The sequence below is a fragment of the Podarcis pityusensis genome (genome assembly GCF_964106645.2).
Source record: "Podarcis pityusensis genome assembly, chromosome: 8".
Lineage (NCBI taxonomy): Eukaryota > Metazoa > Chordata > Lepidosauria > Squamata > Lacertidae > Podarcis > Podarcis pityusensis.
The window spans coordinates 70,573,407-70,586,904 of NC_138033.1; the positions used below are offsets into that span (position 1 = coordinate 70,573,407).

General features: G+C 47.2%; 2 protein-coding genes across 7 annotated transcripts in view; both read left to right on the top strand.

Moving 5' to 3' along the window:
- The window catches only part of SLC35E2B (solute carrier family 35 member E2B), a 24,725-nt gene extending 16,372 nt beyond the window's left edge, over window positions 1-8,353 (top strand). For all 3 annotated transcript variants that reach the window (XM_081016213.1, XM_081016212.1, XM_081016214.1), the window contains exons 7-9: window positions 1,082-1,154; window positions 2,274-2,419; window positions 3,967-8,353. In XM_081016213.1, coding sequence (XP_080872339.1) covers window positions 1,082-1,154; window positions 2,274-2,419; window positions 3,967-4,216 — 469 coding nt within the window. In that variant the 3' untranslated portion in view covers window positions 4,217-8,353. The remainder of the gene's footprint in view (window positions 1-1,081; window positions 1,155-2,273; window positions 2,420-3,966) is intronic.
- A 1,314-nt stretch (window positions 8,354-9,667) lies between these two features.
- The window catches only part of CDK11B (cyclin dependent kinase 11B), a 36,691-nt gene continuing 32,860 nt past the window's right edge, over window positions 9,668-13,498 (top strand). For all 4 annotated transcript variants that reach the window (XR_013989388.1, XM_081016089.1, XM_081016090.1 and 1 more), the window contains exons 1-2: window positions 9,668-9,794; window positions 12,489-12,616. Coding sequence is in view for 3 of the 4 variants with exons in the window: in XM_081016089.1 (XP_080872215.1) it covers window positions 12,506-12,616 (111 nt within the window). In the remaining variant the exon portion in view is untranslated. The remainder of the gene's footprint in view (window positions 9,795-12,488; window positions 12,617-13,498) is intronic.

Sequence of the window (13,498 nt, forward strand, 5' to 3'; positions counted from 1 at the left end):
CCTCTTGATTTACTGGACGTGATCAGATAAGCATGCAAAGCAGGCTGTAGCTGCCCTCTGAAAGAAGCTTGCTTGTTCCTGTGTTGAATTTTGTTTCATTTAGCAGGATTTGTATCTAAAAGAATTAAGCAGGTCTCTAAGCCTGGGGTGTGGAATTTCCAGCCCATGACCTAATCGGGGCCTAGTAAGGGTCTCAGTTTGGCACCCAAGGCTATTTCCCCTAAGCGTGTCCACCTGACATCATATATGAGGCAGGGAGAGACAAATCTGGATTGGCTGCACGACACTTTTCCATGTGGGAAGCTTGGTCACTCATTCAATCCCCTCTGAAAGCAGGCTCCAAAGGCATCCCGTTTTCAGAGTGATCGACAATCTATTTCCTCTCATAGAGCTGAAATTCCCAGAGTGTCTCCAGGGAACTCTGGGAACTGTACCACTTTTAACAGTGATGGCTTTCCCTGAAGAATCCTGGGAACTGTAGTTTGTTAAGGAGTGCTGAGAGTTCTTAAGAGGCCTGTTCCCCTCCCAGAGCAACAATTCCCAGAATTCCCTGGGAAGTGCCACTCTGGAAATGGGGGGACGGATAGGAGTCTCCTATCAACTCTCTGCTCCCATAAAAAATTACAGCCCCCTGGATTCTTTGGGGGGAGCCATGACTGTTAAATTGGCACGATGCTACTGTAAATAGTGCAGCTGGAGCGTTTTGTATGTGTTGATGCCCAGCATGAGCCATTCACCTTCCATGCATTTAAAGCACATTCCCCACCCCCTCAAAAAGTACCCTGGGAACTGTAGTTTATTCATACGGAACTACAATTCCCAGCACCTTTAACTAACCACACTTCACGCTTTAAAAGTATGATGGGTAAGGAACCATACGTATGGACCACTGCTGTGGGTAACCCTTCATCGCTCTGTCACAGCCGGTTTTGTTGTGCTTTTAAAGATCATCTCCAGTTTCAGCAGTGTATTGAGTTTGGGTGTCTCCCGTTCCGTCCTTCTGACTGTTATTTCCATTGCAGCCCATGCAAAATGCTAATTTCACTTGATTAATTCTCCCCAACCAACACCATTTCCATAGCGCTCCTGAGCTTCAGTTCTACACCAGTGCAGCCGCAGTGATCATGCTGATTCCAGCCTGGATCTTTTTCATGGTGAGATTTTTTGTGCATTCTTCCCCCTCCAACCCCGCTATAAACGAAGAGTCCTGCTCCATTTTCAAAGCACCCAAATTCAAATCTTGCCTCTGCTACTAAGCAGCCGTAAACAAGCTAGGGTCCCCCGGCCTCTACTTGCCTCCTCCAGATCAGCAGTATGGGAAGAAGAATGCCAGCTTGTATTACAGTGGTACCTCAGGTTACATACGCTTCAGGTTACAGACTCTGCTAACCAGAAATAGTGCTTCAGGTTAAGAACTTTGCTTCAGGATGAGAACAGAAATCGTGCTGCAGTGGCGTGGCAGCAGCAGGAGGCCCTGTTAGCTAAAGTGGTGCTTCAGGTTAAGGACAGTTTCAGGTTAAGTACAGACCTCCGGAACTAATTAAGTACTTAACCTGAGGTACCACTGTAGGCTGCTGTGGGGATTATACTAACATGCTGTACGTGAAGGGCTCACCATAAAGCATAAAGCTTTATCGCCATAAAGCAAGGATGGGGAGGGAACCTGTGGACTCTGACTTCTAGCAATGAAGGGCCAGAGCTTAATGACAGAGCATCGGCTTGGCATGCAGAAGGTGCCAGGTTCAATCCCTGGCCTCTCCAGGTAGGGCTGGGTGAGATCCATGTCTGAAATCCTGGAGAGCTGCTGCCAGTCAGTGTAGACAGCACTGAGCTAGATGGATTAATGGTCTGACTCCGTACAAGGCAGCTTTGTGTGTTCATATGAAACCTTACAGGCGGTGTATTTTGTCTGCATCCATCAGCAGGCCACAATTTTTCTCCCTGCCGTTCAAAAAGGAAACTGTCTTTGAAACATCCCTTTGAGAAATCTGTCCCTAGGAGAATTATACAGGAAGCAACTTCACATAATGGAAACCATCTAAATCTGAATAATGTAAGAAAAACGCACATGAGTGTCCAGAATCTGAAAACCTGGAGAGCTGCTGCCAACCAGAGTCAATAATACTGAGCTTAGGTGATCAATGGTCTTACTCAGTACAAGGCAGCTTCCTGTGTTTCCTTACTTTTCAGCGATCCCTTTTCTGTGCATTTTAATGAAGCCTTCACTGCCTCTCATCTATCTTCCTCTTTCTTTTCCTTTCCTTTCTTCTTAGGACGTGCCAGTAATTGGGAGAAGCGGGAAGAGCTTCCAGTACAACCAGGATGTCGTCGTGCTGCTTCTGATAGACGGAGTGCTGTTTCATCTCCAAAGTGTTACAGCCTATGCCTTGATGGGGAAGATTTCCCCTGTGACTTTCAGGTTAAGAATCCCCCTTGCATTTTGTCTTGGGTTTTTTTGAAGAAAAGATTTGTGTGCATATATTTAAACAATGGATCTCCTTGCCTTTTTGACCAGAGATTGGTCTCTTATGGCGCCTTACACCAGGTGACCACTGGCAGTAGGTTGAGATCTACCGCCTGGTAGGAGGGTGTGGAGGGTGGCCTTTTCAGTGGTGGCTCCCCATCTGTGGAATGCTTGCCCCAGGGAGACCCGCCTGGAGCCATCTTTGTCTATCTGCAGATGCCAGACTAAGGTCTTTGGTTAATTAACACAGTCTCCCATGGTGGAGTTCGTATTTTCGTAGAGTGGGTAGGACTTTGCAACTGGATGAGTGTTTTATGGGTTTTGAAAGTTTTAAAAGTTTTCTGGTTCTAATTTGCTTTAATTTTGTTGTAGTTTATCTTGTCAAGTTGCTCTGGCATTTTGTCTTCAGCATAAAGTGACTGATGAATGTTGTTAATACCAACAGCGAATAATAATAGGTTGCTGGATAATTTGCAGTACATGGGCAAAGGTTTCCTTATTTACCTGCTGTTTTAACAAGCAAGAAAGACAGCATAGTGGGGTGCAAGATCTGCCAACGTGGTGCCCGTGGGCACAGTCCTGCTGATTAGCCCTTCCCTATATTGGAAGCTGAAGTTTAACAATGGCCATGGAGCAGAAGAGCCAGGGCTAAAACTCCTGAATGCAAACATTTAATTTGGCCCTTGTGGGGGACAGGGCGGAGGCATAGCTCAGTGGTAGAGCATCTGCTTTGGAAGCAGAAGGTCTCCAGTTCAATTCCCCATCGCATCTCTAGGTAGGTCTCGCATTGCATACAACCCCATGAGTCTCCCCAGAACATAATGTAGGCCCCATACGTTTCAAGCACCACTATACTACTTTAAACGGTCATGGCTTCCCCCAAAGGATCCTGGGAGCTGTAGTTTGCAAAGGGTGCTGCAAGTTGTTAGGAGAGCCCTATTCTCCTCACAGAACTACACTTCACAGAATATCCTGGGAAGGAGGATTGATTAATAAACCACGTTGGGTCATGCACCTTTGTGAGGGCGAAGAAAGCCATAAATGGCTGTAAACTGCTGGGTCTGGCCGATAAAACTCAGGAGCCAGGAGGAGATAAGAGTCCCATGATTTATTACTTTACAAGCAATAGGTTCAGCAGGTAATCCACAGAAATCTGAACGTCGTCCTGGGAGGCCATTTATAAGTTTCTTACACAAAGGATTCCAATTTCTTCCAATCATATGCATAGAAACATTTCCCATTACATCATCATTTTCTTCAAGTTATAGGCTATCAATTTGTGGGACTCCCGGGGTCCCCCCTCAAGGGGAAGGGGGTCTATTAACAGCTCTCGGCACCTACAGCTCCAGGATTATTTGGTGGGGAAAGGCCTGACTGTTGAAAGCAATGTGATGGATTCAGCCCTGCAGTTCTCTGTCTCACCCAGTCTGTTGACGTGTTCTGGGAGCCTAGCTCTGTTTTTTTGACCTTGTTTCTCACTCCATCTTCCTCTTCGTTTCCAGCGTTGCCAGTACGGTGAAGCACGCCCTGTCCATCTGGCTAAGCATCATTGTGTTTGGCAACAAGATCACCAGCCTCTCGGCCATCGGGACTGTCCTGGTGACGATTGGGGTTCTGCTCTATAACAAGGCCAAGCAGCACCAGCAAGAGACCATTCAGAGCCTGGCAGCAGCCTCTCCTCCCCAGGCGTCCCAGAGCTTGAACGAAGACACCGAACCACTGATTCCCAAGGACTTGAAACCCTACGAATGAGGCCACCCTCTGTCCCTCTGCCACAACTTTGCTGCAGAGAAGCATGGGGTGTTTTTATTGGGGGTGGGGTGTCAAGTATACAATCCCAGCGATTAACGGGGCTGTGGACACTTCCTGGGGGCAAGGCCTTTTTTCTGCGGTTGAGAAAATGAGTTGCACGTCAACATACAGAGAGAGAGAGAGAGCTCTTTGAGAAGTGGATGTATAGAATGGAAACGTATGGACTTTTGACTCTGTCTAAAGAGCGTGCAAAATGCAGGCGGTTGCTCGGGGCCCAGCCTCCACCAAAGCAATGTGAAATACAGCAAGTTTCCCCATCATCGGCACAGCGCCGCCGACCCATCTCATCCGTTGCAGAGACTTGAGCTGAAATATCTGTGTTTCGAAAAGATTATGAAGCAACGGTCAGTTGGGATAGGGGAAGGTCAGCCACCACTTCAGCCCAAAAGCCCAAGACGGTCAAGAGCGTTGTTTTCTGGAGATTCAAAACCAGCAAAAGGTGGACCAGTTTGGGGCTGCGGGGATTCTTAACCACTAGCATGTTGCGTGACAGATGTGCACCCCATCATCCCCGAGCCCCAAACACACAATGGACTGAAAAGGGGGGATACCACTGTCTCTCACTTTGTCTTATTGGCAAAACCCTCCAGAGACCTTTCAGCCATCAAAGAGATGATATCATCAGTTCTGATAGCAATCCTACACACACACACACACACACACACACACACACACACAAAATTTTGGTAGCCATCTTCTTTTACACACACACACACACCCCAAGTTTAATTTCTAGGTGCCTTCTGAAGCGAAATGTACGTTATTAAAAGCATGGCTGGGAAATATTTTGCACTAGAGGTCAGGTAGGCGGGCAGCTTTGAACGTCTTATCTCACCCCACCTTCAGTTTTGAGACTGTGTAGGTAGGCAATAAATAATGGACTCTTGGAAAATGTGGGGGTACCAGCTTGATACACATAGCAAAGCTTGCTTCTGAGAATTATGAATTGGAAACCAAAAGAGGGAGAAGCAGGGTCCCTATTGTTTTAAACGGAAGAAAGAAAAATAAGGAAAAAATGGCAGAGGTGTTCCTACCTTCTCGTGAGGTTTCAGGTTATTTCACAAGGTTGTAACAGTGGGGGTGGTGGGGACACTGGGGTTTTCCGGTTCTGTCCTGGGTAAATGGCTAAGTCAGCAATTTGCATGGCCAGAAGTTTGCATTGAGAAGGAAGCAGAGGCTGGTGGGTTGTAGCCCCTGCTTGCCCTACTTAGAGGAGACCCACCAAAGTTAATAAGCAGGACTCGCTTATTTCACTGGGTCTTCTCTGAGTAGAGCTAAAGTTGGATTCAGCCCATAGGAGCAAAGGAAGCTGATTCATACTGTGTCGGCTCAGTGTTGTCTGCACTGACCGGCAGCAATTCCAGTGTTTCAGACAGGACTGTTCCCAGCCTTACCTGGAGATTCCAGGGGTTGAACCTTAGGCATGCAAAGCAGATGCTGTAACACCTGAGCTGCGTCCTTCCAGGTAGAAGGTGACAGGACAGAGACTCTGCCTGCGAACTCACAAGTAGACAGCAGCAGGCCAGCATAGACCAGTGGTCTAAGACTTGGCATGATTTTGAGTAGGTTTGCATGAAACTTTGTACACTGCCTTGCAAGGACAATTGCACCCTAAAAGGCATTTTATAAGTTATATACGGTGCCGTCCTAATGATGTCTACTCAGAAGTAAGCCTTCCTTAATTCAGTGGGGCTTCTTCCCAGGTAGGCACGGTATAGGATTGCAGCCTGTAAGAATGAATTAAAATAGGTCTTTGCTATCTATGTTTTGTTCTGGATAGAACGGGAAAGAGGGAGAGAGCCCATAAGCTAGGACCTCCCTGGCCCACAGAGATGTGGTTGCAAATGGCAGAGTAAACAGGCTTAACTTTAGGGTTGCGCTGCCCAATACTGTTTAGTATTGTGTTACATTTCAGCAGGGACACCTGCCCTTTTGCAAAAAAAGAAGAAAAAAGCTGTGTGTCACGAGCCACAAGAACACCAGCCACATTGCTACAGCTCAATGGAGGCTGGTCCATCTGGGAGTGTTGCCCCACCAACCTCAGCCGGCCCCCACCTGCCTGCGTTCTTACTCGCAGCAAGACCAGGAGGTGGCAGTGGTTGTCATTCTCAGTGTTTCCTCTGGAGACAAAATTAGAATTGGCTGGCTCTGGGTGCCATTGGCTCTGGTGCCACCTACTGTTGGGCTCCCTGCTTTCTGCCCTACCAGACACTACTGGGAAAATTTTACCCAAGTCTGCCAATCACCAGCTAGTTTAACATCGCCATCCTATGCACGCCTTCTAAGAAATAAGCCTCGCTGAGTTATTCAGGGCTTACTCCCAGGTATGTGTGTATAGGATTGCTGCCAAAGTGAAACGCAACCATAGCTGTGAAGACAAGCATTTTGTCCATTACAGATGTTAGACCTGCATATCACAGTAGGTGCCACTTTAGGGGGTGTTCACTCCCATGTGTAAGAGAAATAGGAGTATCTCTTTCATGCTGACATATTTTTGTGTGTTATCAGTATTTTATGCTGTAGTTGTGTGTGTTTTTAATTAGCCACGCTAATTAATTAGCGATGAACGGGGAACTTTTTTTAAAAAAAACTTATCAGAAAGCTTTTTGTTGGTTAAGCAAATCAGTTAACTGATATTAAACATTTAACAACTGAATGTTTGGTCGAGGAGTTGCCAACTTTTTCAGGCCTGTCTGCTCCACTGCCTCCAGTCACCTTCTCCCCAGTTCAGCCCTGCCCTCAAGGGCCAGAAATAGAGAACGTGTGTATTTGCATACTTTGTTTTTTTTCTGAGGGCTCTGTAAAGATCAAATCCGGTAGTAGAGCCTTGAAAAGAGTTGAAAGAGGAAGTGGGAAAGAGTGCCTCTCTATCAGCATCCTCCTTCAGCTCTATGTATCTTTCAAAGTGGGGGGGGGGGGGAGGTAACCACCCTCACCAGCTTGTGACAGAGGAGACAGTGAGAGGATAGGGCAAGGGGCTCAGAGGCTTTTGGGCGCCAGAAGACCTCAAGAGCCCTATGATGCCTGCGGGTGTCATGTTGGCAACTGGTGGTTTAATCACTAAGCATTCCAGCACGAATCCTTATAAACAGCATGTCTGTGTTTCAGCATTGCATGGGCTTTGCAATAAGAATGGCCTCAAATGGTCAGGTTCAGGATGGTTGTACTAATCTATAAGATACCTCATCCCACGAGCCCTGCCTCAGCCTCTGGGCTGCCCAGAAAGAGGCACAGCCTAGCTATAGACAAAACTGGTTTAGCCACAGATACCTCCCCTAGCAATCATGGGAGAGGTAGTTCCAAGAAACAAATTTCTAAGAATCGACATAATTCTCGGCCCTCTTGTCAAGCTACAATTTCCAAGTCTACCAGGGAAACTGTGACAGTTAAGCCCCTCATGGCCATCAAACCAATTTACGTCTGTGGTGTGGAACAGTGCTTTTCCACTAAGTTCCTAGTTGATGGTGGACTGCAATTCCCACTGTCCCTGACTGCTGCCACAGTTGGCCAGGAATGATGGGAGTTGTAGTCCAGCAGGATCTGAGGACCCCTAAGGTAGTCTGTGTTTGACGGTGTTTTAATCAAAGATGATGTTTCTGGGAAATGCCTGCAATTTAGATAAACAGTTCACATTTGTTATCCAGAAAATGACAAGATTTTTTTTTTCCTGCAGAAACTTGAACACACAATCTCTCATGGGTGGTTTTTTTTGTTTTGTTTTTTTTTTTGCGACGGGGCCAAACTTTAAGTATATTGGGATACCAATATGAAAATAAAAGTGTATGCAATACATAATTGAGTATGTTCACTCTTCCAGTATTGACTTTATGTGGAACGTCCACCCGCTTTATAAACCTGCTTTCAAGCACAACCAATTTAATGTAACTGTGACATCCGCTTAAAGTCTCCAAATGGACCGATCCTGTGGATGAGCTTTTGCTACCTGCGTAAGAGGCAAAAATACAAGCTGCAATGTTGTTGTTTTTAAAGGAAAGAAACCTGTAACTGTACATATTCCTGTTTTTGTTCACTGTATCTTCTAAGAATTCTCCTTTGGTAAATAAAAACAAAACCATGTGCTGCTCTCTGTTTAATTATCCTGTCTACATGAGCTGAGGGAAAGAGCAGGGCTGGGGTGGTGAGGGAGGCGGGAGGCCAAATGTGGGGAACCCTCCCTCCACAAAGGGGGTGGGAGGATTTGGTGGGTGCCTCTCAATCCCCACCCCCCTGATATGTCTCAATTTTGCCCAAACCGAAGGTGTCAACCTTAGCCCAGGTTCAGTTCCCCCAGCATCTCCAGGTAGGGCTGGGAGAGAGACGTCTGAAATCCTGGAGAGCTGCAGCCTGTCAGTGTAGACAATGCTGAGCTATATGGATCAATGGTCTCCACATTAGGCAGCTTTGTATGTTCTTATGAAACAAAATTAAGGTAGTATAGTTATCCCTATCCATTAGCAAGTAAAATTATCTCCCTACAATTTAGAAAGGAATCTCCCTCTGAAGCATTCTTTTGTGAAAGAATGGGAGAATTGAACGAGAGAGCAAAACAAACTGTTGAGCTGCCAATAAGCATAGGATGGCATCCAACTTAAAAATAGGAACAAGCCACATGTACACACAGAGAGAACCTGAATTTGAAATACCTGCAGGCCTTTTTTCTTCCCAGAGAAAAAAGAATTGATGCTTTTGAATTATGGTGCTGGAGGAGACTCTTGAGAGTCCCATGGACTGCAAGAAGATCAAACGCATCCATTCTTGAGGAAATCAGCCCTGAGTGCTCACTGGAAGGACAGATCCTGAAGCTGAGGCTCCAATACTTTGGCCACCTCATGAGAAGAGAAGACTCCCTGGAAAAGACCCTGATGTTGGGAAAGATGGAGGGCACAAGGAGAAGGGGACGACAGAGGATGAGATGGTTGGATGGTGTTCTCGAAGCTACCAGCATGAGTTTGACCAAACTGCGGGAGGCAGTGGAAGACAGGAGTGCCTGGCGTGCTCTGGTCCATGGGGTCACGAAGAGTCGGACACGACTAAACGACTGAACAACAACAATACTATTTTATCCATTGATTTTCGTGGGCAGTTCTCCCTTAATTCCACAGCTGGGGGTGGTTTTATTTGGAGTGGGGAGCCATTAAAAAAAACCAACACCCTGGAAGTTAGGGAGCCTTTATAAGTCCACACTTTATGCATCTCTATAGAAATTGTGCATTGATGTCCACAAGAAAACGCTTGATTTCCGTCTTGGAGCTGGGAGGCTTAGTGGACCCAGAAGTACGTTACCCCTTCATAGGTCTATTCGAAAGTCTACGGGCTTCCGGCTGACGTTCTGCGAACGTCCACAAGCAGATGGGCCTCTCCCTTTAACTGTCCCCGGGCCGGGCCGGGAAATTCCCCCTTTCCGGTGACGTAACGGACCCGCGCCGGAAGAAATGCGTGCGCCACGCGTCGCGCTTCCGGGCACTGCATCCCCGGCAAGTGGGTCGTGGAGGCGGTGGCGGTAGGGGCGACAGGGAAGGTAAGGGAGGGTCGAAGGTGGGGAGGCTGCGGCTGCGGTGTGCCGCCTTCACTTCCCCGCTCCCCCGGGGCCGGGGGCTGGGTTTCAGAGGGGAGGGAAGCGGGGTTTCCTGTGGCGGGGAAGGTGGGCCGTGGTCGGGCGGCCTGCCTTGCCGGGGTGGCGTGTTGTGGGGCTAGGCCTCCCTTGCAGCGGGTGGCGGTGAGGCGTCCTCTCGAGCTCTCCTTATTTTACTAGGATTTGGAGATTTTCTTCTTGGCTTCCCCCCAAGACGCTCGGAACTTCCTTCTCTGTCCAACCCCGTCCCACTTCATTCAAGTTCTGTTCACTTCATTCAAGTCCGGAGCCCCCGTTAGGGCTCTTGGCTGAGCGGGTGTTTTATTTATATACCGTTCTTTATTTATTTATTAAATTTATGTACCGCCCCTCGGCCAAGGGTCAAATTGCGGTTTACAAGGTAAAAACGTGAAAGGGCATAGCCACAATGACAAAACCAAACAATAACATCCACCCCAATTCGAGCTTTTCCTCTTCCTGGTCCTGCCCTGTGCCATCACTACAAATACGATGCTGTATGGGGTTTTGGGGTTTTTGTGTGTGCATAAGGCTGCAAAATTCAAAGGCCAGCTTGTGGACTGTGAGCTTTTTCTTGTAAGGAACTTTTTATGGTGTGGTTTGTTCATGGTCGCTGCACCTGCTGAAATTCCTAGCTCTAGCACAGCTGCGCAGGAGCCATGCCTTCTGAATACCTTTAGCAATGGTGCATTTGGGGCAAACTGCTTGTGGAGGCTGTTGCCCACCAGTCGATGATATATGGGGAGGAAACAGCTTGAAGGAGTGGGGGCTGCATGCGTCATGTTCCAAAAGCCCCAGGTTTAAACCTTTGTCCTTGCTATTATAACATGTGTTGGAATCCTTTGGTCCTACAGATGTTGTTGAACTACAAAACCCATCTTCCCTGGCCATTGGCTGTGTTTTCTAGGGCTGATGTGAGATGTAGTTCAGCAATGCCTGCAGGGCCAAAAGTTACCGGTGTCTGAGTTTAAATAATTAGGTAGCAGGTGATGGGAGAAACCTCTCTCTTCCCGAGAGGCTAGAGAGCTGTTCAAAGGAGACCATAGCTGAGCTAGGAGAATCAGGTGACTGATGTGCTCCAAGGCAGCTTTCAATGACCCTATTAATAAATGAATGCTGCAGTTACATTATACTAGCAGCCTTGTACCCAGCGTTGCTTGGAAATTATATACAGTCATACCTCGGGTTAAATATGCTTCGAGTTGAGAGCGTTCGAGTTGCACTCCTCGGCAACCCGGAAGTAACGGAGCGCGTTACTTCTGGGTTTCGCCGCTTGCACATGTGCGGACACTCAAAATGACGTCACGTGCATGCGCAGAAGCAGCGAAAAGCGACACGTGCGTGCCTGCACAGACATGCCATCGCTAGTTACATTTACCGCTTCGGAACGGATCCCGTTCATATCTAGAGGTACCACTGTATAAACAACCCAAAACCAGTTCATTGTTGAAACCAGTCATTAAAATCAGTGCAGTTTTGAATGGTTCAGTCCACCATTTGAGTTCAAATGGCCTTGTATCCAAATATAGACAAAAACTTGCTCTTTCAAAAGTTTTGTTGCAATATCTTAGGAAGTGTCCAAATGCATAGGCAGCAGACGAGCAACTTTCTGAAATATACAGTAGATGTTTTTCATGATGCCAATCCAGCTAGCAAACTGGCCAGTTTGTTTTGGGATAATTATAGTTTCCAAGTGCTTTTCAGAGGTGGCTGCAGGCAGAGTACCTTAACGGTAGTTTGGGGGACAGGAGGCGGGCAGGTGTGGAGGATTCCCTGGTCCTGAATGGGGTAACTGTGCCCCTGAAGGACCAGGTGTGGAGCCTGGGAGTCATTTTGGACTCACAGCTGTCCGTGGAGGCACAGGTCAAATCTGTGTCCAGAGCAGCTGTTTACCAGCTCCATCTGGTACGTAGACTGAGACCCTATCTGCCTGCAGACTGTCTCGCCATAGTGGTGCATGCTCTGGTTATCTCCCGCTTGGACTACTGCAATGCGCTCTACGTGGGGCTACCTTTGAAGGTGACCCGGAAACTACAACTAATCCAGAATGCGGCAGCTAGACTGGTGACTGGGAGCGGCCGCCGAGACCATATAACACCGGTCTTGAAAGACCTACATTGGCTCCCAGTACGTTTCCGAGCACATTTCAAAGTGTTGGTGCTGACCTTTAAAGCCCAAAACGGCCTCGGTCCAGTATACCTGAAGGAGCGTCTCCACCCCCATCGTTCTGCCCGGACACTGAGGTCCAGCACCGAGGGCCTTCTGGTGGTTCCCTCACTGCGAGAGGCCAAGTTACAGGGAACCAGGGAGAGGGCTTTCTCGGTAGTGGCGCCCTCCCTGTGGAACGCCCTCCCATCAGATTTCAAAGCGATAAACAACTACCTGACATTCAGAAGACATCTTAAGGCAGCCCTGTTCAGGGAAGTTTTTAATGTGTGATTTTAGTGTATTTTTGGTTTCTGTGGAAGCCGCCCAGAGTGGCTGGGGAAACCCAGCCAGATGGGCGGGGTACAAATAATAAATTATTATTATTATTATTACTCTCGGCGTTATTAAAATGTGGACAGCCGGGTCCATGATAGGGTAGCAGCAGCCTCATTTGTTGGTTGTCTTTTCTTTTAGTGCCTTTTTAAACACAAATGGGTGATGAAAAGGAATCTTGGAAAGTGAAAACGTTAGATGAAATTCTTCAGGAGAAGAAACGTCGCAAAGAGCAAGAGGAGAAAGCAGACATAAAGCGCCTCAAAAATGTAAGCTGCCCTTCTAGAGCCAGTGCCTATAAGGGACATGAGTATGTTTTCTTTGCCCTCATTTTCTTCCCCCTCCCCCTAATTAGAACAAAGCTTCTTCTGGTATTCTCAGGCAGCAGTCCTGTGCACGCCTGCTTGAAGTAACTGAGACTTGCTCCCAAGTTCACACACATAGGATTGCATGTCTGGTGAAAGTCTTTTGTGCTAGTCGAGTACCACTCTCATGCTGACATTGTGCAGTTTAGAAAACTACCCAAACTTTGCTCCCCCACCTCTAATTAAAGAGAAAGCGTTCTATAGGTTGTTATAACCTGCTCCGGGACCTGCTGGTGAAGGGCAGGTAATAACCGTAATCTCCTCGGGGGGGGGGCAGGTTTCCTCCTAAATATTATTTTGCTTATTTTTATGTTATTATTTAATTTCTATACTGCCTAATAAATTAAAAAGATCTCTAAGCAGGGTACAGAAAACTGAAGCAACAACAGGCAACTTAAACTATTACAACAATACACAGTTGCATATAAAAATGTTACAATGATATAAAATTACTAATGTATCTATACTTATACATCACTTCATTTTCCTCCTGCCACACCCTCCGGGTTCTCACCCAGGGTCCAAACAAACACTCAAGCTTAACCATAAAAGTATCATAACAAGAAGAGTTCCTGCAAACAGCAGACATTGCCCTAGTCTCTTACTCTAGACTTGCTTTTTATGGGCAGGCCCAAGGGGGATGATACTTCCTCAGGCTGCCCGCAGCTGTGTCCCATTTAGCTGCACTCTCCACACCCAGTTCCAGGTACAGCAGGTTTGTACTTTTGCAAACCTCAGTGTTGTTGTTGTTGTTTATTACTGTATTTTTCGCCCTATAGGGCGCAC